Raw genomic sequence first — 24575 nt, forward strand, 5'->3', positions numbered from 1 at the left:
TTTTTTTTTTTTCTTTAAAACATGTTTTGAGGCTTCTATTAAAACACAGAAATACAGAACAATTAAAAACCAGCACAAGTTTTGCCTTTCCCAGCGACCTATTTACAACTAGTTCCAAAAACCCTCTTGCACATTTTGGTTGCTTAAAAAGAAAAAAAAGAGGGGGAGGGAAAAAAAAAAGGGGGAAAGAAAAACACTTGACGGAGGAAAACCATAAATGAAAACCTTACAAACTGCCACAGGGTCTGGATGCCCCGGGCCGCCACGCAGAGTTCAAAGTAACAGCCCCACTCCCAGCCCCCTCCACCCTCCCCTTCCCCCAGAAAGAAAGGAAAAAGAAACCCAATTCACATCAAGTTTACTGCACATCTGGTTTTCCGTGTAGAGGCGAATCCGATACGAAAAGCATCCCACGTGGTGTCCTCCGCCGGTGTTGGCCCCCAACCCTCCATGGAGAAAGGTTTCGAAGCGTCCGTGCAGGCCGGTGCCCTCCCTGCGGGTCAGAACGGCAGGTTGGCCATGTTCCCCGGCCCCGGGATGTAGCTCATCTGGCTGTCCAGGGAGACACTCCTCTGCCTCATCTGGTGCGTGACCATGAGGTTCTGCTGAGGCGGGGGCCCCATCAGCGAGCCCTGAGGTGACATCATGTGTCCGGTCTGAGCGTACATCTCCCCCGACACCGACATGCTCCTCTGCTTGGCCTGCATCAACATGAAATTCTGCTGGGCCATCAGGCTCTGCTGCGGAGACATCATGCCCTGGTGCATGCTGTTGCCCATCATGCCTTGCTGGGGCGGAATGCCTGTCCTGCCCAGCATGGGCACTTGTCCAGGATGGCACATGGGCATGCTGAGTCCGCGCTGCACGCCCTGCTGCCCGGCGGGGTTCATTCCCGGCCGCGCAGGTGGCTGCTCGGCCATCATGTTCTGTAGGTTCATGAGGTGGAGGTTGGAAGGCTGCGATTTGGGCGCTTGGCTGTCGCTCTTAGGGAAATACTGCAAGGTGCTGCTTGGCTTCTCCGATGGGATGATCCTGGACAGGTCGAACTCCGGGATGCCGGTGGGCGTGGGGCGGATGACCTCGCTGAGCTCGGGGTCGTTCAGCACCGACGCCACGCCTGGAAGCACGGGCGGGTAGGGCTCGCCGATCCGAGGAGGGATGTTCTTGCCCATCATGTGCTGCTGAGGTGGCATCTGGCCAGGTTGCTGGGAGGGAAGGTCCTCAGGCGGCAAGGGCATCCCTGGCGGGTAATGTTGCTGCATCCCAGGGCCACCCGCCCCACCAGGAGCCATGGGCATGCCTCCGGCGGGAGATGGCATGGCATTGTGGGGCTGCTGCATGCGGGGGAACACAAGCTGGTTGGAAGGAATCATCTGGGAACTGTTGGGCACAGGGCCGCACTGCTGGTTCAGGGAGTCCTGGGGTCCTGGGGGCAGCATCATGGGGTTCTGAGGGGGCACGCCCGGCCCCGGTGCACTCGGGTGCATAGGAATGTTGGAGCCCAAGGGATTTGGGGAAGACATCATGGAGGTGGGGGGCGGTTCGTGAGAGAGAGGCTGCTGACCAGGCAAATTCATTCCCATGGGGCTCTGAGAGGATCCGGGCCCCACAGAGTTCAAGTGCAGTTGATTCGGTTGATTCCCCGTCACGCCTAAAGAGAGCAAAAAAAGAGAAGAGTTATCTCTGCCCGCACACCTCTCAGGTTTGCAAAATCCACACCGTGGAAGCCTGCTGAGCACTCCTGGTCAGAGAGCCCTGGGCGTGGAGTGCGAGGCTCAGCAAGCAGCCGTGAGATGGGCTTGCAAAGCACAAATGTCAAGAAAAAGTGCCCCAGACTCCAGCTCCCTGCGCTTGCCAGCAGCAGCGAGTTATTCCAGCTTTGCCCAGTCCCACGCTGGATTTGTAGCTCCTTACAGCCCACTGATTTTAGTGGCTCTGCACGTTGGAACAGCCCAACACCATGATCTCAGCAGGGCTCAGCCGCCTGGAAGGCACCGTGGAGCGATCATCCTTCACCACCGGCAGGGTTAGCCAGCCGGAGAGCTCCTGTGCCCACACGACAAGCAGAAAAAAGCAGAAGAGTCGGCAGCCCAACGTAGGTGCTGTCTGGGAGGGAGGCCCAGGCTCATTGGCACAGTAGGGTGATCAGAGCCTGCGAGGGGCTCGGGTAGGAGGGAGCCAACGCATTTGCATACCTGCAGTCAACTGACTACTCAGCGGTGAAAAAGATCATTTTTCATTTTGAAAACTGCCAAAAATATTTATCAGACAGCTTTAAACCCCTAAAATCAAGTGGTACAGCACACTGGAATTCCCCACCAGCCTGGCTACCAAGTGACGAAAAACACTCATTTGCTTATTGTCCTCGCAAGGGCCACCAGTCAGCGGAGCATATCTGGCTGTTGCCTACCGAAATCAGAACTCCGCCACGCCACAGCCCTGCCTGTGCAGGCACCTGGGCTCCACCGAAAACACCAGGTTCCCAAGCCCTCCTCAGAACATCCCTGTCCTGCTGCACAAGAACACCAGGGCTCAGAGCAGCAGACCTGGGCCTGAGATGATGCCAGAAGCTATGAAAATCCAGAGCCAAAGCGTTCACACAGGGTAAACGTAGTTCTGAAAACTTCCAGAGCTTGTGGAAGTAGGATGCCTCAAATGCCCGTCTGGCTTTGTGTCCTTCCAGGCAGCGCGTCCAAGCCAAAAGCCAAGGGACAGCCTGGGCACAGGGCGGAGAAGTGAGCAGGCTGTTAGGAATGAGGGCGAATTTAAGCTCTTTGACAGGGCTGCCAGCGGGAGAGAAGGGTTTCCAAGGCCTGAGGCTTCAGCCGGAGCCTCAGGTCCGCTGGCAGCCACAGGACAGTCCGACCCCTCACAAGCCCAGCCCCAGAAGGGCGTACCTGACATACTTCCAGGTGGGAGCATAGGCCTGTCCGGCAGCAGCTCATCATCGGAGGTGGCGATGGTTTTGATGGCATTGTGGTAAAGCGGTGTGGAGCTAGGCATGGCATACTTGGACATCTGGGACATCATCAGTGAGAGGGGGTTCTGGGAGGGAGATGGATCTGGAGAGGAAGTAAAAGGCATGTTGGGATTCATGGTGCTGGAGGTGTTACTGGCTGGTGCGGAAGAGCTGCTCCGGGGCCCAGAAGGGAGAGAACCTGCAAGTAAGAGAGAGACCAGCTCAGTATTGCCTGTTCAGCAGGGCTTGCTCCTGTTGGACAGACACCCCATCCCCTCCTCCCAATGCAGCGACCATAGCAGGCTGCAGAACACAAAGCTAGCGCAGCCCAGCGCCCTCTGGACTCTGAGGAGGCTCATGTGGAGACTCTGATCCAGAACAGTAAGGAATTCTACTCCAAACTGCCCGACTGCCCAGCACAGACCCATCTTCTGCCTGTGTCACACAGCGTGAGCCAGGGTTTAAATGAAAACTGCTTGCTTCACCCTCCCGTGTACCTGAAAGCCCTGTTTGGACTCCTGGGGAAACACTTGGTCCATAGGACCTAAAGATATGCACAGGCACGAGTGCTCCCCACTCCTGTGAGAGCAGGAGAAACCCTGTCCTCACACCCACCAACACTGAGCACGTGCACGCACGCGCACACCAGATTCCCAGCGTACCCTGATCCAGGCCTCCCATGGAAGCAGATGAGTTCATGCTGAGTGTCTGCTTGCTCTGGTTGACTCCGGGGCTGGGCATGGTGGCTTTGGGAGACGGCACCCAGCCAGGGGAAGGAACAGCCATAGACGGGGACTTGAGGCGGCTTGGTGAGCCAGTTGGAGAGCGGACGTTAAGCGAGGAGCTCATCACTTGGGGGGACTTGAGGGGTCCGGACTGGTTTGAGGGCGGCATGCTGACCATCTGTGAGGGTGTCTGTGGGGACTTGAGGTTGGCAGAGGGGGAGGTGACTAGCGGCGAGTGCACCTGGCTGAGGGTGGGTGACTTGAGGTGGCCCATGCTGGGAGAGTTCATCTGGCCGATGTTGATGGTCAGGTCAGAAGGCCGGCGGCCCAGCCCTCGGGAAGGTGCCGGGTGCATGTTGGCCAGGTTGCCCCCTTGCGCAGGAGTGGGATTGGAGGCCGGAGGCAGAGGGATGTGGCTAAGCCTGGTGGTGCCACTGATGCTCCCAACGGGCATGGTGCCCTGCTCAGGGCTGAAGAGGTCTGAGCCGCTGCCCATCTCCTGGGGCATGTTGGGGTAAGGCCCTTGTCCCCCTGGGAAGCCTTGCTGTGCTTGGCTGGGGAACTGGGAGGGAATCATCATCTTCTGAGGTCCCCCCAGCATTGCACTGCCATTGCCGTTCTGAGCCCTTGCCCTGGCCAGCTCCTCGGGGCTCATGCCTTGGTGGGCCATCATATCGGGGCCCCTCATCTTCTGCGACATCATCATCTGCTGCTGGGGGGTCATCTGGACATTGAGGTTCATGTTCATGTTCATGTTGACGTTCATGTTCATGTTGAGGTTGCCAGGGCCCATGGGTGCCTCCATGTCCCGAAGGCCCGACTGACCCATAGGGGGGCTCAGCATCCCCCGCGTGCCTGCGAAATCCATTGCCATCGGGGCACTGCTCAGGCTGTCCCCTGTTATCTGCCCAGCAAACATGGATGGATCCATCTGCCTGTGAGCCTGTATCATTCTCTCCATGTCCATGCCCTGGCTCATGGAGTTGCCGGACATCCCCATGGGCCTCTGCATTGCCACTGGGCGCTTCTCCATCAGCTGATGCCGCAGGATCTCCTCCCTGGCACGGGGATTCATGAACCTTTCTGGATCCCCTTGCCCTGATGGGTAGGGCAGGGTGCCTTGCGGAAAGTTCCCGGGGCCTCCCATAGGAGGCATTTCATCACTCCATCCCATGCCGGGCCTGACCGGCCTCTGCATGGCATTCATGGGCCCGAGTGCATCCAACGGCATGTTCTGCATCCCTCCGAAGCCAGAGACTCTCTGCATTTGATTCCCAGGGAACCGCGGCCCTGGGAAGGGTGGCCCTCCCCGCAGCTGCATGGGGTCCTGCACATCCATGGGTCCCCGCAGCTGGCCACCCATCCCTGGTGGCCACTGCTCGCCGGGCTTGCTGTGGTAGGGTGGCGGCGGCCCACGCATCATCATGCTCCCCATCGACTGCGGCATCATGATCTCCTGCATGGGCCGGCCGTGGATGCTGATCTGCTCCTCTTTCCGTCGCTTTTCCTCGTAATACTCTTCCTGCAACTTCCTCCAGGCCACTTGCTCCGGTGTCAGGCTGTCCTGGTTCAGCCGCTGCATCATCATGTTCATCTGCTGCCCCATGTCAGCGCCCGGGTGGTGGGGCACCTCGTGTTCCAGGCCAGGCCCACCAAGGCTCTGCGTCTGGGAGATCATGGATTGCAGAGGCTCTTCATACTTCTTCATGCTGGTGGGGGGCGCCGGGGGCTGCGCAGGGGGAGCCTGCGGTGGAGGCGCAGTCCCACCCTCACCTACAGTTTGACTGGACTTCATGAAGGGCTCAGCCTCCCCGCTGCGCAGCAGCAGCCGCTCAATGTCCCGCAGGGTCTGAAGAGAGCGCTCTCGGTGCTCCAGCTGCTCCTTTGAGAGCCCTTCAGAGCTCATAGGGTTCCTGGGGCCCAGGGCTGCTTGCCCGTTCCCTGGCATCCCTGGACCTGGGCCCTCCGCGAGGAGGCTGGAGCTGGATGTGGCCGAGGAGTCCACTTGCCCAGGCTGCATGGCATTGGCAGAGGTGGTGGGTGTGTTTGAGTGATTACTTCCAGGCTGGTTGCTGCCACTGTTGTTTCCCAAAGAGTTGGGAGTCAGATCTCTCCGGACATCTTCGCTTGTCCCTTCCTGGGGGAGGCTGCTGGGTGCAGGCAATGGTGTCTGACTGATGGTCTGAGGCGGAGGCTGCGGTGGGGGAGGCTGTGGTGGCGGCTGACTCGCTTGAGGTGCCGGTGGCTGGGACTGTGGAGTGTTGGCAGCAGGAGGGTTAATTGGAAGCGGCTCAGCAACCCCCAGCACTTTAGGAGCTGGGGCCTGGCAGAGAAGGGAAATAAAAGTGAGCAGCAAAACCCCCAGGTAGGTGTACCTTCCTGCACCCTGCAGGAGACCCCTCTGTCCCAAAAACACGCCTCGTGGCCACCCGCCTTCATTCCTGGCAGGGGGAGAAGCAGGCCCTATCACGCGTCCTAGAAACACAGTCAGGTACGCTGCTCAAGCGGCTGCAGGGCCACTTACAGTGCCTCATCCCAAACTTCTCACCGCAGACGGCAGCCAGGCCTCACTCCAAAAAGGTTCCCCAACAAAGCAGCTTCCCACCCCACCGAAAAGGCATTCTGACAACTCCTTCCTCCACAGCCGACCCATGAGCTGGGGGAGAACGGCCAGGCCAGAAGGGAAGGGCCAGCAGCCAGCAGCACTCGCTGACAGCAGCAGTTGGTTCGTAGCTGGAGTACCTGGTCTAGCTTTGCCCGTGGGACGTTCTGCTGATGGTAGGCCAGAATGGAGTCGGCTCGGCCCTGCAGGACAGCTTCTGCAGCTCTGGGGAGAGAGCACAAATTGCTGGAGAACAACCATGGTGCCCCATCCCACCCATCCCAAGCCCTGAGTGCCACCTTCACTCTGCACTCCTGTGGGAAGTGGGAAATCTCCAGAGGTCACCAAGAAGAGGGGATGCTCTGAGTCCTTCCACTTGTCCTGCACAGGCCCCAGTGAGGATCTCCAGCCGACAACTGGCCCTGGAGTTCCTGTTTCCCCGTACCCTGTGATGGGCACTTGGCTCTGCCTTGTGCCTCCAGCCCTGAAGCAGCTGTCACCAAGCAGCTCTGGGTTCTCCCACCTCCAACCTGTGGTGCAGCAGAGCTCTAGAACCCAACAACCTTGCTAAGTCCCTGCAGCTGACACGGTGCAGGACAGAAAGGAGGAATCAAGCGGAGAACACCGAGTCTTACATGGCAGTCCCCTGCCACCCAGCCCCTGAGACACTTCCCAATCAGACAGCGCTCTGTTCTGCTTCGGGCGAATCTTTCTGCTGGATGCTGACGAGATGTATGTGATGGCCTGTGCCGCAGAACGCTGTGCTGGGCATCGCTGGGAGGAAGCGAGTGTTTAAAACAAAGTTTGCCCACCAGCAGCTGCCAGCGAACTGCCTGAACCAGACGGGGGACCCACTCTGTGCAGTCAAAGCGCCATGGATCTGCCCGGCTGCCCTGTGCTTGAGCGCAGCGGGCAGGTGGGACGGATCGCCCTGCGTCAGCGGAGGACAAACGGCAATTACTACTTACGTGTTAGCAAGGTGTGTTGTGAAGACGTAAACGAAGTGTGAAGGCTGCTTTCCTGTCCCACTGCCTCCGCCTCCCGTGGCGTCCGACCGTAAGCTGGGGGCAGCACCATGAGGCACGCTGGAAGCACCGCTCTCGTTCAGGCTGGGCAGCGGGTTGGACCCTGGGCCAAGCTGCGAGGCCGTGGACATCGCAGGATCTGCTACATTACAATCTGCGGGAGTAGAGGAGAGGAGTTATTGCAGGCAGTGCAGCAGGACGGCCCAGGCGGCCACTCCACCTGCACCACAGGACGGCAGCGGTGGAGCCAGAGAGTCAGGGATGGGGTCCGCAGGGTGGGCACAGCTCAGGCAGGGCAGGGGCCTGCGGCTGAGCCAAAGGCTGTGGCTGTGATGGGGCTGTCGGTGGCAGTGTCCGGGGCTATGCCAGGGGCTGTGGTTGTGCCCGGGACTGTGCCAGGAGGCTGGGGCTGTGCAAGGGTTGTGCCAAGCGCAGTGGCAGTGCCAGGGGCTGTGCCAGGGGCAGTGTTCGAGGCAGTGGCAGTGTCCAGGGCTGTGTCCGGGGCTGTAGCAGGGGCTGTGCCAAGTGCAGTGGCAGTGCCTGGGGCTGTGTCCGGGGCAGTGGCAGTATCCACAGCTGTGCCAGGGGCTGTGGCAGTGCCCGGGGCTGCGCCAGGGGCAGTGTTCGAGGCAGTAGTAGTGCCAGGGGTTGTGCTAGGGGCAGTGTTGGAGGCAGTTGCAGTGCCCAGGGCTGTGGTGGGGCAGTGTTGGAGGCAGTGGCAGTGCCTGGGGCAGTGTTCGAGGCAGTGGCAGTGCCCAGGGCTGTGGCAGGGGCAGCATTCGAGGCAGTGGCAGTGCCCAGGGCTGTGCCAGGGGCAGCGTTCGAGGCAGTAGCAGTGCCCAGGGCTGTGCCAGGGGCAGCGTTCGAGGCAGTAGCAGTGCCCAGGGCTGTGCCAGGGCCATGTCCCGGCTCGCCCGCAGGTGGCAGCACCCGCCCGGCCCGGGATGCTCTCGGTTGGAGGGGCCACTGCTAATGGTCGGCCGTTATTAGATAACATACCTCATTAATACTAATAAGCTTCGCAATGATCTGTGCCTTCCTCCTGCCTGGCTCCTCTCTCACGCACACACACACATCTTCCCAGCCTCTCCCAGCGCTGGAACAACTGCCCTCTGCGCAGACCCCCTGGCACCCCAGGGAGGGGACACCGCGGTGCTGCCCGCCTCCAGCCCTGGTCCCAGGGCAGATCCCGGAGCAGGCTGTGCCAGGGCAGTGGCACTGCCCCTTCCGGAGAAGCAAAGGGAACATCCCAGAGCAGACACCATGGCACACCAAGGCCACCCTCTGCGTGGCTTCACACCCCCATGTTTTCCACCGGCTCTGCAGGACCTTGCCCTGTTCTCCCAGACATTCTCCCTGTTGCCATTTGATAATAAACTGGATTCTAGATACAAAACATCAGCGTTTTGATGCGTTTGGGAAAGACCTACTGTTTGCTGCTCCACACTGGGCCAGCTCAGCCCTGCCTGAACCCCGAGAGCCTCTTCAGCCACCGTTACCTTTAAAGCACCGCTGTGGCGAGCCGGGGGGATGGCCTGGCACAGGCTCAGCTGCTGCGACCAGCGCAATGCGCGTCGCACAGTCCGACTGCCACTACGACCAGGGTAGGTGTGCTTAACCAGATATAAGCCAGGCACGTGTTCAAGATGGCAATTCTGCCACTGGTGTGGCTGCAGCAACGTCCAGCAGAGATACCCAACCTCAGCACCTTCCCCTCCAGCATCTCGGCACCTTCTCCACAAAATAGGTCCCACACCTCAGGGCACGGCCGCAAATACTCTCACCACACAGTGACCACCAGCTGCCATAGCCACCACGCCACACACCTGGCTAAGCCAGCATGCACAGGCCAAGCTGGAGGTGCTGGTACCATCTTGATCTGGCTTTATTCAAGCATCTGAGCTGGTAAGGAGGTAGACACTCACTGTGTGCACTGCTGATGGGCTTGTCGTCCTCCTCGCTGTCTGGCCCAGAGCACCATTCGTCTCCACTGTACGGCTGCTTCCTTTCCAGCACGCACCGCCGCTTGCTCCGGGGAGCCACCTCACCTGCGAAGGGATAGAGACATCAGAAAAGCTGAGGAGACCTGGCAGGGGCTTGGAAAGCTGGTGTTAGTGAGGATGTACCAGGCGAAAAGCCCTATGCCAACATCTGCGCAGCCCTGGAAAAGGTCCTGAAGCATCTGCTCAGTCTGGGCTCCTTGCCTTTGTAGCCAGACCCAGTGAGACACACCTGTGAGCACTAGCATTTCAGAATGAGATGTGTTTCTTACTGTCTGAAGGCATCTGCAAATACAGAACACATCCAGCTGCTCTTCCAAACCAAACTGCTCTTTGGAACCCCTACACTTAAGGGGTTTGTGATTTAGCAATTCAAACCTGAAAACAGGGTGGGAGGGCACATTCACGTCCTTTGTAGGAACAAGACAGGCTCTGTCCTTCACAGGCATCAATCAGGCAGGGGCCTTTATGTCCTCTGTAAACCCAGATCCCCCCTCCATTTCTCGGATGAAGAGAAGTGGCTTGCCTAAAGGCACCCAGGAAGCTGGGGAAAGGATAACTTCCAGTCCTGTGCTTTAACTAGAATGTAATAGTCTGTCTTCTCTTTTCAGATCACCTAGTGGTTTCCAGGCTGTATTCACACAATCTAGCAATGTGCTGCAGCAGGAACGTAGGACGTTTGGGTGTTCCTGATCAAGCCATTTCAATAACTTGTCTCTGGAAGCCTGGGCTGCAGGCCAGTTCCGTGATAAAGCTACGAACGCTTATGACTGGTGGCATACAGTAACCCCCAGGGCAATCAGGAGAAAGCTCTCAGGGGCAGGAGGTCTGTTGAGGGACATTCTACCCATTCCTCCACAGCACGGCTCTGGCCTAAGAACCTGTGAACCCAAACACTTCAGGGCACGACCACAACAGCAGCTCCGTTTTGGGGACCGCAGCTTCGGGTGGCTGAGTGTGAGTCACGGTTGGAACCAAGGGCAGGGTTGGAACCAATTGGGATTTCTCCAACAACCCCCTGCAAGATGCTCCCATGTCCCACGCAGCCATTAGGCACAGAGCTCAGTGGAATGCAAGAGGCCACAGGGAAGCCTGATGAGGACAGGGAAGCCAGAGGGTTTGGAAGCACTGACTCAGCCCTTTTCCAGAAGCCACGTGCTGTAACACAAGAGTCATCCATTGCTGACGAAACCACAGAACTGTTCAGACAGCGACCCTCACCGCACCTCCTCACTAACCACGGCTGAGTCGTCGGGCAGCTGCAAAACACCACAGAGGCAGCTCTTTGCCAACAGCGAGGAGACAGAAAACAACTCAGTCCCAAGTTGAAACTGCACATGGCAAAGCAGAGGCATTCAGTGCAGTTGCAGCGAACCACGCTCTTGCCTCAGCAGTCCATGAAAACTTGAGTCCCAGATTCTCAGTGTAACAAACATCTTATGGGATGAAATGTAAAGACAGTGCTCAAGCACTCTGGTCCCAAAAACGTGGATGTGACAAGCAGTGATGCAAAGATGCACACGCAGCCAGGACAAGCCCGGGCAGAAGCCACAGCACAGAAACCCAAGATGCTCACAGCTGCTCTCATCCCAGGTCCTGCCAGGACGCTTGGAGCAACTGCGAGGAGGACGTGCTGAGGCAAGGTTTAGGAGAGTATTACCTTTTGATTCTGCGTCCTGTGAAGGGGTGCTGGCTTCTCGCTGTTCTCCGGAGTCCACAGAGACGCTTCGTTCCCGTTTCACCTTGCCCTTCAAGGAACTGAAGTTGGGGACAGCGTTCTGGCTGTTTTTCAGTCCAGAGTTGCCAGGGGAGATCTGAGTGGTCTTGCTGCCATGGCTGCCTGCCCCCACACCCTTAGAGCCCAGGTTGCAGGTGGGTGCTTGGCTCACGTTGTGGTGCTGGGCCGGGGCACCGCTGCTGCCTGCCTTGCCATGGCTGGGCAGTTTGTTGTCAGGGTGCATTGGTTTGGCTAAAGCTTCCCACAGCTCCAGCAGAGGGAGCGCCCGGGCCCTTCGGTCACAAACCTGCAAGAGAAGAGGGCAGCCAGTGATCATGGTGCCCCTCGCGTGGGCAGAGCTACCGGGGGTGATGCTTGGTTGCAGGGCCAGACAGAGCCCGTGGCGAGGCACAACCCAGAGCCGCTTGCACTGGGAATCAGCCTTGGTGCCCTTCAAGCTAAGGATCCACAGCTGGCTGCACGCAGAGAAGCCACAAACTCCCACCCAGGCACAGTAGGTTTGCCAGTGCTCCAAGGCGCAGGCACGGACACGACAACCCTCGTTCCTGAGGCCATGATGGGAGCGGGATGCTCCATGCCAGCCTGGTCCTTCAGCAAGCAGAAGGATCCTTAGAGCTAATTCACAGACATTCCCAGAGCTCAGACAACACTGACCCTGAAGAGAAATCCGTGCCCTACAGGTTTCAGAGACCCCTCTGCTGCTATATCAGCTTCCTCTGCTCTGCAAAACACACAGAAGATGACAGAAAATGATCTCTTGATGCAAGAGAAAGCTGAGACAGGGCAGGGTAGGACCAAGAGGACAAGGAGGCGGTGGGCTGCAAGGCACAGGCAGAGAAAGGAGAGCAGGCACTCATCAACCAAGGGTATCCCTGCCTCTCTTGGGGCCCGAGGGACCACAACAGCTCCCGCTCCCAGGCCCTGGGTGGGGGAGCGTCCACTTCAGTGGCAGCTCCCAGCCCAGTGGGATGATGCAACGCGCCACAGGCCTGCCGGGATAGCAGGGAGAGGCTCCTGCTCCAGACCCAGCCCAGCTTTCTGAGAAGCCCCGCAGGCTGAGGCAGAGCTTCCAGGGAAGAGGCAGTTGAGGGCAGAGCGCAGGCTGCTGGGCTGGAGGATGTGCATGCAGCAGAGCAACGCTGCAGCAGCCCTCCTTGCAGATCTGTTTGCCTTGGCAGACTCTCTTCGGCTCACACTGGGATTCTTCCCCTCAGAGTTCTGCACAGGCCTTACAGATGACTGGGATGCAGCTCCATGGTACCTGAGCACATCGCGTGTTCGGGTGGGCTGGTACCAACCCTCAGTTCACAGACAGCCCTGGCAGCCACAGGACACAGCCCTCCTGGCCTACCAGTACCTCCAGCTTGCCTGAAATGTGGCACAGGGACATCAGCCAGACTCACTTCTGCAGTACCAGAGCAGGCAGGGGATGTCCCTGACCCTCACACATGGCTGTCACACACCGCCTCCCCCTGGCTTCACCTGTGCTCACTGCTAAGCCCTCAGAGACAGTCCCAGCGCAGAGACGCACACCCTTGTGAGAATGGCTTCTTGCTTTCTTCACCAAGAAGACATCACTCTTCCTGCACAGGGGCCCCCAACCCTCTGCTGCAGCCTCGCCGCCCCAGCCTGTGAGCCCAAAGCCGCAGAGACCCCACTGCCTGTCAGTCTTTCTCTGCTTCTTGGGGAGCTGGAAGGAAGGGGAGAAAACTGTGTGTTTGTGGAAGCTGTGCTCTTACTCTCTGTTTGCTTACGTCTGTGTGACACCCCCACGACGCACTCAGGAGCCTTTCCCATGCAGAGGCAGAGACATTTCCCAGCACGCGGGGGTTACTGGGCCCACGGGCTGCTCCTCCCATCTGGACCGAGCAGGCCAGATGCCACGCACAGATTTCTTTTGCCACCCAGGGAGAGGAAGCACCGGCTCCCGACCAAATTCCGCATCTCTGAGCAGCGCCACGAGAGCTCAGCGGCACTGCACACGAAGGCGGGCCCGAAGACAAACCGTCAGCAGAAGCCAAGCGCTCGCTCTGCGAGGGCAGAACACCATACCCAGAGCAGCACGCAAGCAAGGAGCAAAGCACGTTTGGCAGACCCGTAATCCTTGGAAGACGGCGATCGCCAGAAGGCGCAAGCTGCACCTCGCCACCCACCGCCAGCAAGCTCCGTGCCCAAGGGATGCCTCGGCACCTGCGAGGCAGGGCTGAGCGCTGGCTGGCATGCCCAGAGCAGCCCGCCCAGGCACTCCTGGTTAGTTAGTGGGATCCTTCGGGCATAGCTTGGCCTATCACCGCTTCCTAACCAGCAAGTTGTTAGTTGCTCCCTCCTCCGCCTCCTCCCCACGCACCTCGGCGAGGGCTCTGCTCTAGCCTGGAGGAAGACGGTGAGCCACAGCGCTGATTAATTTTCACAGCACATAAGGGAGTTGCTAGCCCTTTAAGTGTCAGCCAGTCTCGCTCGCTCGCTCTTGTTCTCCGGGGACCTATTAATAGCAGCTGGAAAGATCACATCACTCTCTGGATATTTATACCCCTCATTCCACACCAGGAGAGATTTATGTCAGAGCTGCCGTCCCAGTGCCTGCCCAATTGCTCTGTCAAACCGCTCGCAGGGGGAGGGGAGCGGGGAAGGAGACATGGAGAGGGCAAGCGGGGAGGAGGAGAAGGTCCATATGGCACCAGCTGCAGCGCTAAGCACACACGCTGCCCACAGCCGCTGGCTGGCTGGCCGCAGGGAGCCTTCGGTCCCGCTGGAAGAGGCTGCTGCCAGACAGCATTCCAGAAAGCAAGCCCTGCAGCAGCTCCCGCCGCTGGTGGCCCAGAGCCCCCGCCTGCTGCGCCGTGCTCGGCAAGCTTCGCAACGCACCGCACCACAGTCCTGAGGGTCACACACCGACTGACACCAGGGTGGGAATGCACCAGGCAAAGAGGTGCCACCGCCACCGTCCGCATCCACGATGGGCTGGGAGAGGCAGGTCTGCCCGTAGCTCATCTGCACAGAAACAACGCTGCATTCAAAACAGATCCAAACACATGAATGCGCAGCAGCATTGCAGCACAACCCTTATACAGCAGAGCATGGGCATGCGAGTGCCCTGGGGAGGGAGGAAGAAAACCAGGGCCTGGCTAGGACCACACCTGCAGAGGCCAGAGATTAACGCTGGAGATGCGCCCCTTGTCCCTCTGGTTCTCAGGTCAGACTGCAGGGAATACACGGATAGATCCCAAAGGACCTGGCAGCTGCCACAACGACATTCTGACGCTGCCTGCAGTGCGAATGAGCCTCGTTGCCTGCAAGGTCCCTCCAGAATGTCACACTTCTGGGGCATCCATGTTATCCCTTCATTTTGGGAGCAGGCTAGTGCTCCAGGGAGGACATCCAATGCCTTGCCTCAGCCAGCAGCAGGAAGGAAAACCACCCTGAGATGACTGGGGGCCCTGGCTCAAACCTCGTGAAACCCTTCTCTTCCAGCCTTGACCGAGACTGACCGTGCTCCCCTTGCAAATCCTAACGGGAGCAAGGCCAGGAGCAGCTGCCTGTGGATTTTGCTCTGCTTTCGGGAGTAGCAACAGTTGGATCCTGTTGCAGATGCATAGCGGGGATCCACCCCGGCCTCCCATCTGCTGGGTCGCAGCACGCCTATAGCCATCTCGATTGCCATAAGCTCCTCGCACACGCCCCTAGATTCCATCCAGATTCCGGCAGGCAATGCCACACATCTGTGCCGCAGAGAATGAATTAGAAAGGAGATACACTGACACTGGCAGACAAACAACCCAAAACATCTTGAAAAGAACACAACAACAAGGAGATTGCACAGAAATACAGTCTCCTTCTTCAGTTTAGCAACACACCCACTCCAGCCCAGCAGCTTCAAAGACAATAGCAAACTGAATTCCCAGGGGTTATAGCAAGGAGCCGAGACTCCTGGCTTCTCCACCGGGCTGCCACCGATTCCACGAGCGCCCCTGCACAAGATGTGCTCTTTCGGGATGCTTCGACTCCTCTGTCATTAAATGGGGGACAACCCAGCCTACCTTGTGTGGGGACGAAGCCTTACAAGGTACAATAAATATCGCTGCTGTGTTACCTTTTGAGTCACCACCCCTGGAGGGATTTAAAAGCTGCATGCATAAAAGCATCTGGGGACAGGGTTTAGTGGTGAGCTTGTGGCTGGGTTAAGGGTTGGACTTGATGACCTCCAAGGTCTTTTCCAACCTAAATGATTCTGTGATTGTATGATCTAAATGCAGAGGGAGAGTATTTGCGCCTGGAACATCTGAAAAGTCGCAGCTTTAAATCAAAGACTGGGACTTCAGTAGACAAGAAACCTCAAAACACAACAATCAAACCTGCTTTCAGTAAGTCTCCTCCAGCATGGCCCAAACAGCAGAGGGCGAAGAGAAAGATCCGGGCAAGGAGAGACTGGGCTGACATATTCCCAATCCCGGAATTGCTAGCTGATAGTTCACGAAACCTGAAACCCCACTGTGTTCCCGGAGGACTTTCTGGTGAATCACGCTCCGTCTCGCTCTTAAGGATGATAACACAGATTCCCAACACTACCACAAGAATGCAGAGCCTCCGCCACCTCCCAACGAGGCAGGAAAGCCTCTCGGCTGCCAGCCTGCTTGCCCGGCAGCTTCCACCTCTGGGTGCTGGCTGACACTGCTGCTGTGCTATCCCTGCCCAGAGAAGGGCAGGAGAGGAAGCTGGGAAACCAGAATCCCAGCCATTCCAAAAGGAAGGAGCTTTGCTGCACCTCCCTCCTCTCAGATGGTGGGAGAGCTCTTGCGAAACCTAGACAACTACCAACTTGTGGGTACACAGTGAGGAGCAGAAGCCAGGCCCTACGCTGTGCTGACTTGCCCTGCAGCTCACAGCATCCAACCAACAAAACGAGATGGGTCATGACAGAGCAGAAAGTCACCTCTCCACCAGACGGGAAGTTACAAGACTGGGTTGCCATTGCAAACATCCTCTAAGCACATTGTCGTGAGTGATCACCATCCGCCTTGACCACTGCAAGCAGCAATCCTGGGACAAGTCCACTTCAGAATATCACGTGGACATCACCACAACATCCAGTAGAACGCCTTGGTTTTGGAAATCAGAAGTCCTAAGCAAGCTCAAGGACTTCTTGAAGGCATTAGGCAGAAAGCGGTGAAAGGAGAGATCCAAGACCCACAGTCCCCTCCTGGAGTGCCTCTCACCCCAGATGAGATCACAGGCACTGCCCAGCACGGCTCCTCGATTACTAGTCCTCGCAGGGTTAGCGGCAGAAGGGGCTGGAACACCTCCAGAGAAATGCCATACCACTTCATTGAAGCCAGAGTATTTCAGGGAGGCAAAGACTACAACAAACTTTCAGAAGCGAGATTTCTGGAGTCCGAGACTCTCAGAAAATTTCTGATTTGAGAAAAAGACCAGAACCAGAAACTTGACCTTTTCCATGCAAAAATGGTTGTTCCAAAACAATCCTTTTCGCAAGACCATTCAATAGGTTTTGAGTCTGTTCCAGTGAGAAACAAAACCCTCAAAACCAGTAGCAAAACAGGACTGCTGTCACCCAGCCAGCTCTAGCCAGGAGTCAGCAATGGGCTCCAACACCCAGACGAGCCCTGCAACCCCTCGAGCCCGACAAGCACAGGTCTGAGCCAGCACGCTGTTCAGCAACCAATGACTGCAGGAGCGTCTCCCTCACCCCTGAACGGGAGAGCTCGCCTGAGCGTGTTTACTACCAGCAAGAACAGCCTCAACCCAGGCTGCTGCTCCTAAAGGCGTTCTCATGCAAGCCTTGAAGAGCTGGCCAAACTCCGAGACATCAGGAGGCAGGCGGTTATGCAGGGCAACGCTCCTGCTGACAAGAGTCACCCATTTTTAATGCATTGTGAAATTATTTTGCTCCAACACCATCAGACAGAGAACCTGGAGAAGCCTGTTTTCTCTTCTGTTCATTTCTTGGATTCTTCTCACGCTCGTTTATATGGCAGAGAAGGTGGCACAGCTGTACGGGAGGGTTCTAAAGGACCTGCAGAGAGAACTAATGCTCTGTTGAATCCTACCAGTTCCCAGAGTCATTTTGGCAGACCCCGCTGATCTCCTGCCACCTGGAGCTGCCTTAGGAATGATGCATTTCAGCGGGGCTGAAGTCTCGAAGGACTTTAATAGGACAAAACCTCAGATTCACGTTCCCTTCCACCTAGGAAGAGATTTCCCCACAAAACATGGGTTGAAAGTGAAGCTCGGAGACAGTGAGGTGAAGCAGCAATGTCATTTGCTTTCTGTCCCGCACCTCGCTAACTTTCTCCAGCTGCAGCTTTGACCATCAGTGTCAGAAGAGCTTTTCTCAGCACCCCCTTACCCCCTGCTCACCAGTTTCTCCCACTCTTCTGCTGATTACTGCAGCCCCAGGCAGAGCCTGGCTCCTGTCTGGTGCTCAGGGAGCCTTCAGGTCTATCACCAAATCTGCAGATCCTTCCAGCTTCCGAGGCCAACTGGCACGTTCCCTACAGAAACCCCGCATGTGCCAGACATTACTCGACAGCCACACGTGGCTCTACAGGGACAATAATGAGTAATTATTGTGTACACCAGCATGTGTGACATACTGGTGGCGACTCGGTGAGAGATCTGCAGGAACGTCCAGCGCCTCGTGTGCCCAGCGGGCTGCACAGTGTAACAGCATCAAGCAGATTAGGAAGCAAAGCCAGGAATCTCTTCCAAAGGTATTGCTGCTGCTCAGGGAGCTTCCATTTCCTCCGAGGCAGATCTCTTCATGCAATATATGAAATCCGGCCAGATCTTGACTGCTTACTGTTGGCCATCCCATCACATGCAGCTCAGAGTAGGAGACTGTCCCAGGCTGCGGTGGCGCAGGCATGCTGGGTGCACACAGACAAGTCCACCTACTCGTGATAGGGGGACGTTTTCCTGTGCAAATCATTACAGCAAGAAACACTGCAGGCTGCCATGCACGGCCACAGCACCGACCTTCCTGTGCAGTTGCTCCATAGGATCAAAAGACCTCCCTGGGTAATTCCCACTGTGTTTGTGCACTAGGGTTACTGGGATCAGGTGAGGAACGCTGACAAGTCTACCTGGTGAACTGCCCAGCTCTCCTGAGTAGCAGGGCTTATCGATGAGACCTTGAAAACCCAGCATTCCCACAAATATCACAAGGGAGTCAAGCCTTGCCTCGAGTCATGCGTGTCGGGCAAACGCCTGGTGCAGCTCAGCCTATGAGGAGGGTCCTTCAATGGCATCTGGAGTTCACTAACTACTTTAACATCTTTTGGCAATAACTAAAGAAGCCTATGAGATGCCAGCAATGTGCAAGACTGGAACCCCACAGTGCTGGAGCTTCACGAGAGCCCTTGAGCTTTAACTTCTGTTAAAGTTAAGAGTTCCTGCTCTTCTTTTTAGCAGAAAATCTCTCCACAGGGCTCTGTGATGGACCAGCTGTTGTCAACAAGGACATCATGCGTGGTCCCTTCCCTATGCACTGTCTCCAAGGCAGAGACATAAGCTTTCCCGAACGCTGCGGGGCTCACACCAGGCCCAGCTTCATGCCAGGAGTCCGGAAGCACCAGATTTTCCAGGGTGTTGCGCCCAGCTCTCCACCTCCTGTGGGACAGAGCCATCAGGAGTCACTGCCACCCCAGCACCCGATGCACCTCTCAGCTCTGAGCCTGGACCACAGGCTTCCCCCACATCCCAGCCCTCACCCTGGGCACTCTGCAGGGCACGGAGGTGTGTGCTGGAGGGAGAGCACACAGATCCCTGTAGCGGGTGCTTACCCCGCTCCCTCAGATAAAGGCAGCACTGAGAAGCCTGTTGGGCACTGCAAGAGAGGGCTGAGCATCCTATACCACCTCGCAGAAAACCTCATGCAGAACAAGAGCTCTCCCTTGGAGCCTGACAAAGCAAGCTCAGGTCACTTGCCAGCCTGAAGAAGGGCACAACCTCTGCAGGCAGAGTCCTGGCAGGAGGGCCCTGCAGCAGGGACACCTCTGCCACCTCTCACCATCGGGCACCCCAGTTGCACCACACGGTACGACCAGCGCTGCAACAAGTGGGTCAGCCTTCGAGGCGGCTCACAGAAAGGGAAATATGACTTGGTAAGGCACAGGCAGGAAGGCTCGGTCCATTTTTGAGATCACTCAGTGTCCTGGGGTTCTCAGCATGAGCTGGGAAAGAGCCAGGCTCCCTTCTTATGCCCAGGCACTAAGGACATTCCTGCACATAAAGCAGAGCCTGGAGCACATGTGGGCCAGTGAACTGCCTGGGCTGCAGCTTGGCGTCGGCACATGGGAGCACACAGATGTACCCCAGCTCACCTGGGGAGAGTGAGCCTGCAGAAATGCAGGGAAGAGGGGCAAAACAAAGCTGACTGCCCCAGCACCTTGCCCCAACACTGCCCTCTGCCAGTCCAGACTGCAGAAGGGATGCAGAGAGTCACCAAGTGCTCCTCCAGGACTATGAATACCGGGCCCAGCACACAGCACAGCCTGCGCTCTATATTTAAACCCTGGCTGAGGTCACTTCCCTTTCCCAGCAGCTCTGTCCAGCCTCATTCCCTCACCTCGTGTTTGCATGCCGTCATGACTAAGGCACATCAGGGTTTAAGGTCAGAGGGGAAGCGGCCGCGCATCTGCCTTGCAGGAAATTCCACCCTGGGAAACCCTTCACCTTCCCTAGTGTTGATGGGACTGGATCAGAGCAGATTGGCAAGGGCAGCACAGATCCTGCTGCGGAGCAGCGGCAGCCGCCTGTGGCTGGAATTAGGACTAACGCTGGGCTGGAGAGGGAGGGAGAGACCTGGAGGAGAGGGGAGCCCATGCCCCCCACCTGGCTTCACCATCACAGCCTGCGCCTGCACAATCTGAAGAGGGGTTTTCCTGCCACATACCTCGAAAGGGCAGCTGCTCCACCTCCTCGCCACGCTTCACCTCCCAAAAGCCTCCTCTGCACCTCAAGCTGAAAATTCTCCAGCTTCTCCCACTCAAGAGAAACCTTACACAAGCCCCAGGGATTGTTTTGCCCTTACACAACCCCCCGTGGCTCACCAAGCTCCTCCACAGACACAAAGATCGAATCCTGACTCAGGCCTCCAACTGCCCCACAAGAAACACCCAGGAAGAGCCAGAAATCTCCCCATCTCAGGAGATGCAGCACTGGGGGACAGCCAGGCCCCCGTTTCACCACAGATGTACACCCACAGACAGGGAGGAGGTATGAATGGCAGCCTACCTCCACCAGGACAGAGAGTTCTCATGAACTCTGATGTCCCTCCGGCCCTCGTGCCTGAAGCTTGGGTGAGGGTTGGGGCTTGCAGTGGTCTCTGTAGCCAGAGCCAGGGTGTCTGAACTCAGCCAGATCAAGCCCTGCAGCAGTTTTATTCGCATTTGGTTCAGTATCCAGGTCCATTGAGCAGTCCCAGCTCAGCCCTCCAGGCTCAACTCAAGTCACGCCATCATTTAAAAATGAAAACATATTAAAAAAAAAAGTTATTGCATCAACAAAGACTGGGGTACAAAGTAGGGGGAGGAGCACAGAGGCTGCCTAGTGGGAAATGTGAGGTGAGAGATCTTTCGGAAGCAGGGTAACTGTTTAAGTCATGATATAAGCGAAGTAGCTGTGGGGTTTGCAGCAGAATTGGTGATGCTCACACAGTATCTATGAGGTTCTGAAGTTCTTGGCCGTATGGATTACCAAGCTGATCTGCAGGTCTCTGAGCAAGCACGAGACACGCTGGGATCGACATTGCTGAAGATCGACAGCTAGAAGATTTCCCATACACAGTCTTGGCATGCCAGCCAAATGCCTCTTCCTCTCCCTCATCCCACGGATTCTGGAGAGGAAACGCATAACAGAGCAGGGGAGCGAGGCAGCCCTACAGTCCCGGGAGTCAGCTGAGGGGAAGCAAGCAAGCACGGCAGAGAGCTGTGGGAGGCACCACTAAGGCAGGCAGTGTGGAGTGGCAAGCAGAGAGGGACATGGGCACCCGGCTCCTCTGGGTTCTTGATGTCGCCTGAGGTACCTGGACATTGTGAACTGGCTCCACACCGGCACCCAGACGTGTGTGCACACCGGCACCGCATGCCTGTGCCCTCCGAGGCTGCGCTTTTACAACAGCAGGAACCAGAAGCCACAGCAGACCACGAGCAGCTCGTTGGCCCGCGATCACATTACAGGACAGGAAGGAAGGAGGCACTTTGATCAGGCTGGAATCGCTTTAAACAGCTTCCACACCGATATCTCAGCCGCTGGAATTAGCACCCCAACACCCCAGATGTCCCGTGTTCCTTAAGACACGTCCTGCTCTGGCACACGTGTCAGGGCCAGAGCGACAGGGCAACTGGCGGCTGCGCCAGGGCTGGACAAGGGCTGCTCCAAAGCAAGGTCACGGCAGCCAGGAGTCTGGAAGATGGCAGAGAGCCTTCTTGCGCCTTGTCAGAGGAAATCAAGGCTCAGCGGGGCCCTGCCTCTCCACGTATGTCTTCACCACAGGCATGTGCTAGCTGTCCTCAAAAGAGCAGCAATCGGTGGTTTGGAAGCCACTGGCAGAGCTCCCTTCTGCGCGCTCAAGAGTAGCAGCAGCTCCTCCACAGGCTCACAGGACCTCCAGCCCCACGCACACCTCGCCAGGCAGCAGGCAAGGGGTTAGTGATGCCCGAGGAGCTGCAGGCAGCCTCCTCCTTGCCCTCTCAGGAACAATGGGGCCATTGTAGGAGGCCAGGCAAGTGTGGGCAGATCCCCAGGACTGGCAGGTACCCACTGGGTGCGTCGCTACCTCTCAGGCAGGAGGAGAGCGATGGCTGCCAGCCCTTCCTACAGGCCCTGGAAGAAAACAGGACCATCCCAGCTGCAGGAACTCCACTCCAGCACACCCCGTGGCCCAGCCAAGCAACCTCGCTCCTACCAATTTGTCTGCGTACAAAATGCAGTCAGACAGCCACATGCACAAAGCTGCCAGCCAACACCAGCATGCGGCAGCGCAGACTGCGAGCCGGCTGCTGAGCACAGCCAGCCCTGCCAGCACCACCCCTGGGGCTCCAGCAGTATCAGCTGTGCTCTCGGGATGTGCCACAGGAGCAGCAGAGCAGAAGGAACCAGGGCTTTCTCACCCCAAAGTCATGTTTCAATGGTGGGTGCAAGTGCTGACCTGGGACTAAGAGCTTCTGGGGAACCCGAGACCTCCTCAACTCGACACACACGCGAGCAGCAAGAACATGATGATGGATAGGGAGGTATGGCAGCGACTGCTTTCCAAGCCTTCACAGTCTGAAACTGGCACAAATAGGCAAGGGATCAAGCAGCTCCAACACACTCCCACTCTCCTACAGAGTTGCAACTTCCAGCTTCAGCTCATCAGTGCAAAGAGAACTCAGGCTGCTCCAAATTCACCCGAGACACAGAGCCGATCCCTGATACAGCAGCAGCAGCACTGGGAAGTCCTATGCCAAGGCAAGACTGCCACTGTCCCGCTCCCAGACTTTCCAGCATAGCCTCTTGCTCACCCGAACACAGGACCAGTGCACACAGCACCAGCTCAACTCACTGAAGTGTACGCTGAGCATACGCGTGAAACCCTTGGCCAGGAACCTGACTCTGGGCTATCAGCCTGACACACAGCTGCTGGTTGCTGCCTCCAGCATTAGAAGCAGCTCTGGCTGGTGCACAGGAGCACAGCAGTGTGCAGAGAAGTGGAAAACAGCCCCACGCCAGTCAGTGCTGCCTCCCCTGGACCTCGGTGCTGGGCACAAGCCTGCAGGTAATGCCGCAGGGTGCAGCCCCAAACACCTGGATTAGTCCAAGTCCCGAGAGGGGAAGATGTAGCTCAGGCACACACCATGCCTACCGCTGTGCACAGCCAACGCAGCCAGAATCCTACAGGAGTGATTGCCTGTCCACATGGGAGACGTGTCCTTTTCCACTCAGTGCTGCAGCTTCTTCTTCCTCCTCACAACTAGAGTCAATTTCCTTGCTTTTGGGAGAGCAAATACAGGCCAGCACAATTCTCCCACCTGGCAGCACCAGCTCTGCCAGCAGTCCTCACCTCTCTTCCATCTCATCTCCTGGCATCCCGCACTGGCTCAGCAGTGCCGCTGCTCCCTAATTTTCCCAGAGGTGGGCTGACAAGCGACCTGGGCAGACTCATGCAGCTCCCCAGGTGTGCAACCTGGTTTGTGTTTTCCAAGCCACAGCCTTCTGCCCTGCAACTCCCAGACAACAATTCTGTCATTTCTTTACATTTCCACCCGAGGGCATCACTTTCTTCCTTGCCCCCAGATCACTCTCCCTGCTGCTGTTACTCAGCTCTGCTGAGCCCACTTCAAGGCACTCTAGAGAAGTTAATTCCAACACTACTTAGGTCCCAAAGAGGAGGCTGCTGCTCTCAAGGCGGCTACAAACAGCTCTGTCTTCTCACTTTGCAATGAGACAGTTCAACAAACCAGCACAGCCTGCAGGTGGATTCTGCTCTTCCCTAAATGCCCACGATGAGGGCAGGTAAAAACAGCTGACAGCTCTGACATGGCAGGGTTTAATCTGTGCATCTTCACAAGACAGAAAAACATAATCTCTCCTTCCTTCCAACAAGGAAAAGGAAGACTATGGGTGACCTCTAGCAAAAGGAACAAAAAAAAAAAAAAAAAAAAGAGGGAAAAAAAATCAGGGCAAGAGGGACAAAACAATCTTTGTCCTTGTTTTGCTGGTTACGCACGCACAGGGCAGCCTCAGCACCCGCTGCCCCAGCTCGGAGAGCAAGTAAAAGGCACAACCAGCTCAGTTTCATTGAGGCTTACACAAACCAAGCTTGATGGCCTGGGGAAAGCCATATCCTTGCGCTCGACGTAGAGCATAGATGGGATTTCCTGAGTGCGCTACTAATCGTCTCACAAGAACCAGAGAGGACAGCGCACCCTCAGAGGTCACTGTGCAGCTCCACCACGTTCACTTCGGATGCTGTTCCTTTAAACGTGGCTCTAGAGACCACACAAGGGTTAAATCTGCCTATAAATATCTGTTCTCAGCAGGGCTGCTGCTCTGAACCCTCCAGCCATCTGTTCCAGCTTTCCCCCATCTAAGACTCTAACATCTGAAACACGCTCACAATTCTTAGGAGTGCTCCCAAAAATAGACCAGCGCTGTGGCTTAGCTCTGTCGCTCGCATCTGAGTGCCGGTGCCGGCACAAGCCCGAAGCTGTGCGGATGCAAACACGCCTGCCTCTGTGACGGCGAGGAGGCCCCACCAGCATGGGTCCATTTGCATCCATGTCGGTGTGGGTGTGCCTGCATAACCACAGAGCCATGTGAATCCGTGTGAGCATGTTCACACCGGTACGGACCTGCATCTGTATGCGTGTGCGCATTTACACCAGTGCGTGGGTGTGAGAGAATGTGGGAGACTCTCCACCAGTGGATAGGAGGGCAGTCCTGCCGTGCCCTTGTCCTCGGCAGGGCGGCAGCACTGCAGGACGTAGCCAGTCACCTCTCCGGCTGCAGCCCAGCGCCATCGGCCT

The 24575-nt window shown here is 57.1% G+C and overlaps 1 protein-coding gene across 1 annotated transcript in view; it reads right to left on the bottom strand.

The window, feature by feature from the left end:
* Nucleotides 1–342: 342 nt before the first annotated feature.
* Nucleotides 343–24575, bottom strand: part of BCL9L (BCL9 like) — a 46144-nt gene continuing 21911 nt past the window's right edge. Inside the window, exons 2-8 of the mRNA XM_054086987.1 lie at nucleotides 10972–11335; nucleotides 9237–9359; nucleotides 7255–7465; nucleotides 6427–6511; nucleotides 3622–6007; nucleotides 2898–3158; nucleotides 343–1651 (exon numbers count right to left, since the gene is read on the bottom strand). Of these exons, the coding sequence (XP_053942962.1) occupies nucleotides 501–1651; nucleotides 2898–3158; nucleotides 3622–6007; nucleotides 6427–6511; nucleotides 7255–7465; nucleotides 9237–9359; nucleotides 10972–11272 (4518 nt within the window). The 5' untranslated portion in view covers nucleotides 11273–11335 and the 3' untranslated portion in view covers nucleotides 343–500. The remainder of the gene's footprint in view (nucleotides 1652–2897; nucleotides 3159–3621; nucleotides 6008–6426; nucleotides 6512–7254; nucleotides 7466–9236; nucleotides 9360–10971; nucleotides 11336–24575) is intronic.

This window comes from Cuculus canorus, chromosome 23 (assembly GCF_017976375.1).
Source record: "Cuculus canorus isolate bCucCan1 chromosome 23, bCucCan1.pri, whole genome shotgun sequence".
In the NCBI taxonomy this organism is placed as follows: Eukaryota; Metazoa; Chordata; class Aves; order Cuculiformes; family Cuculidae; genus Cuculus; species Cuculus canorus.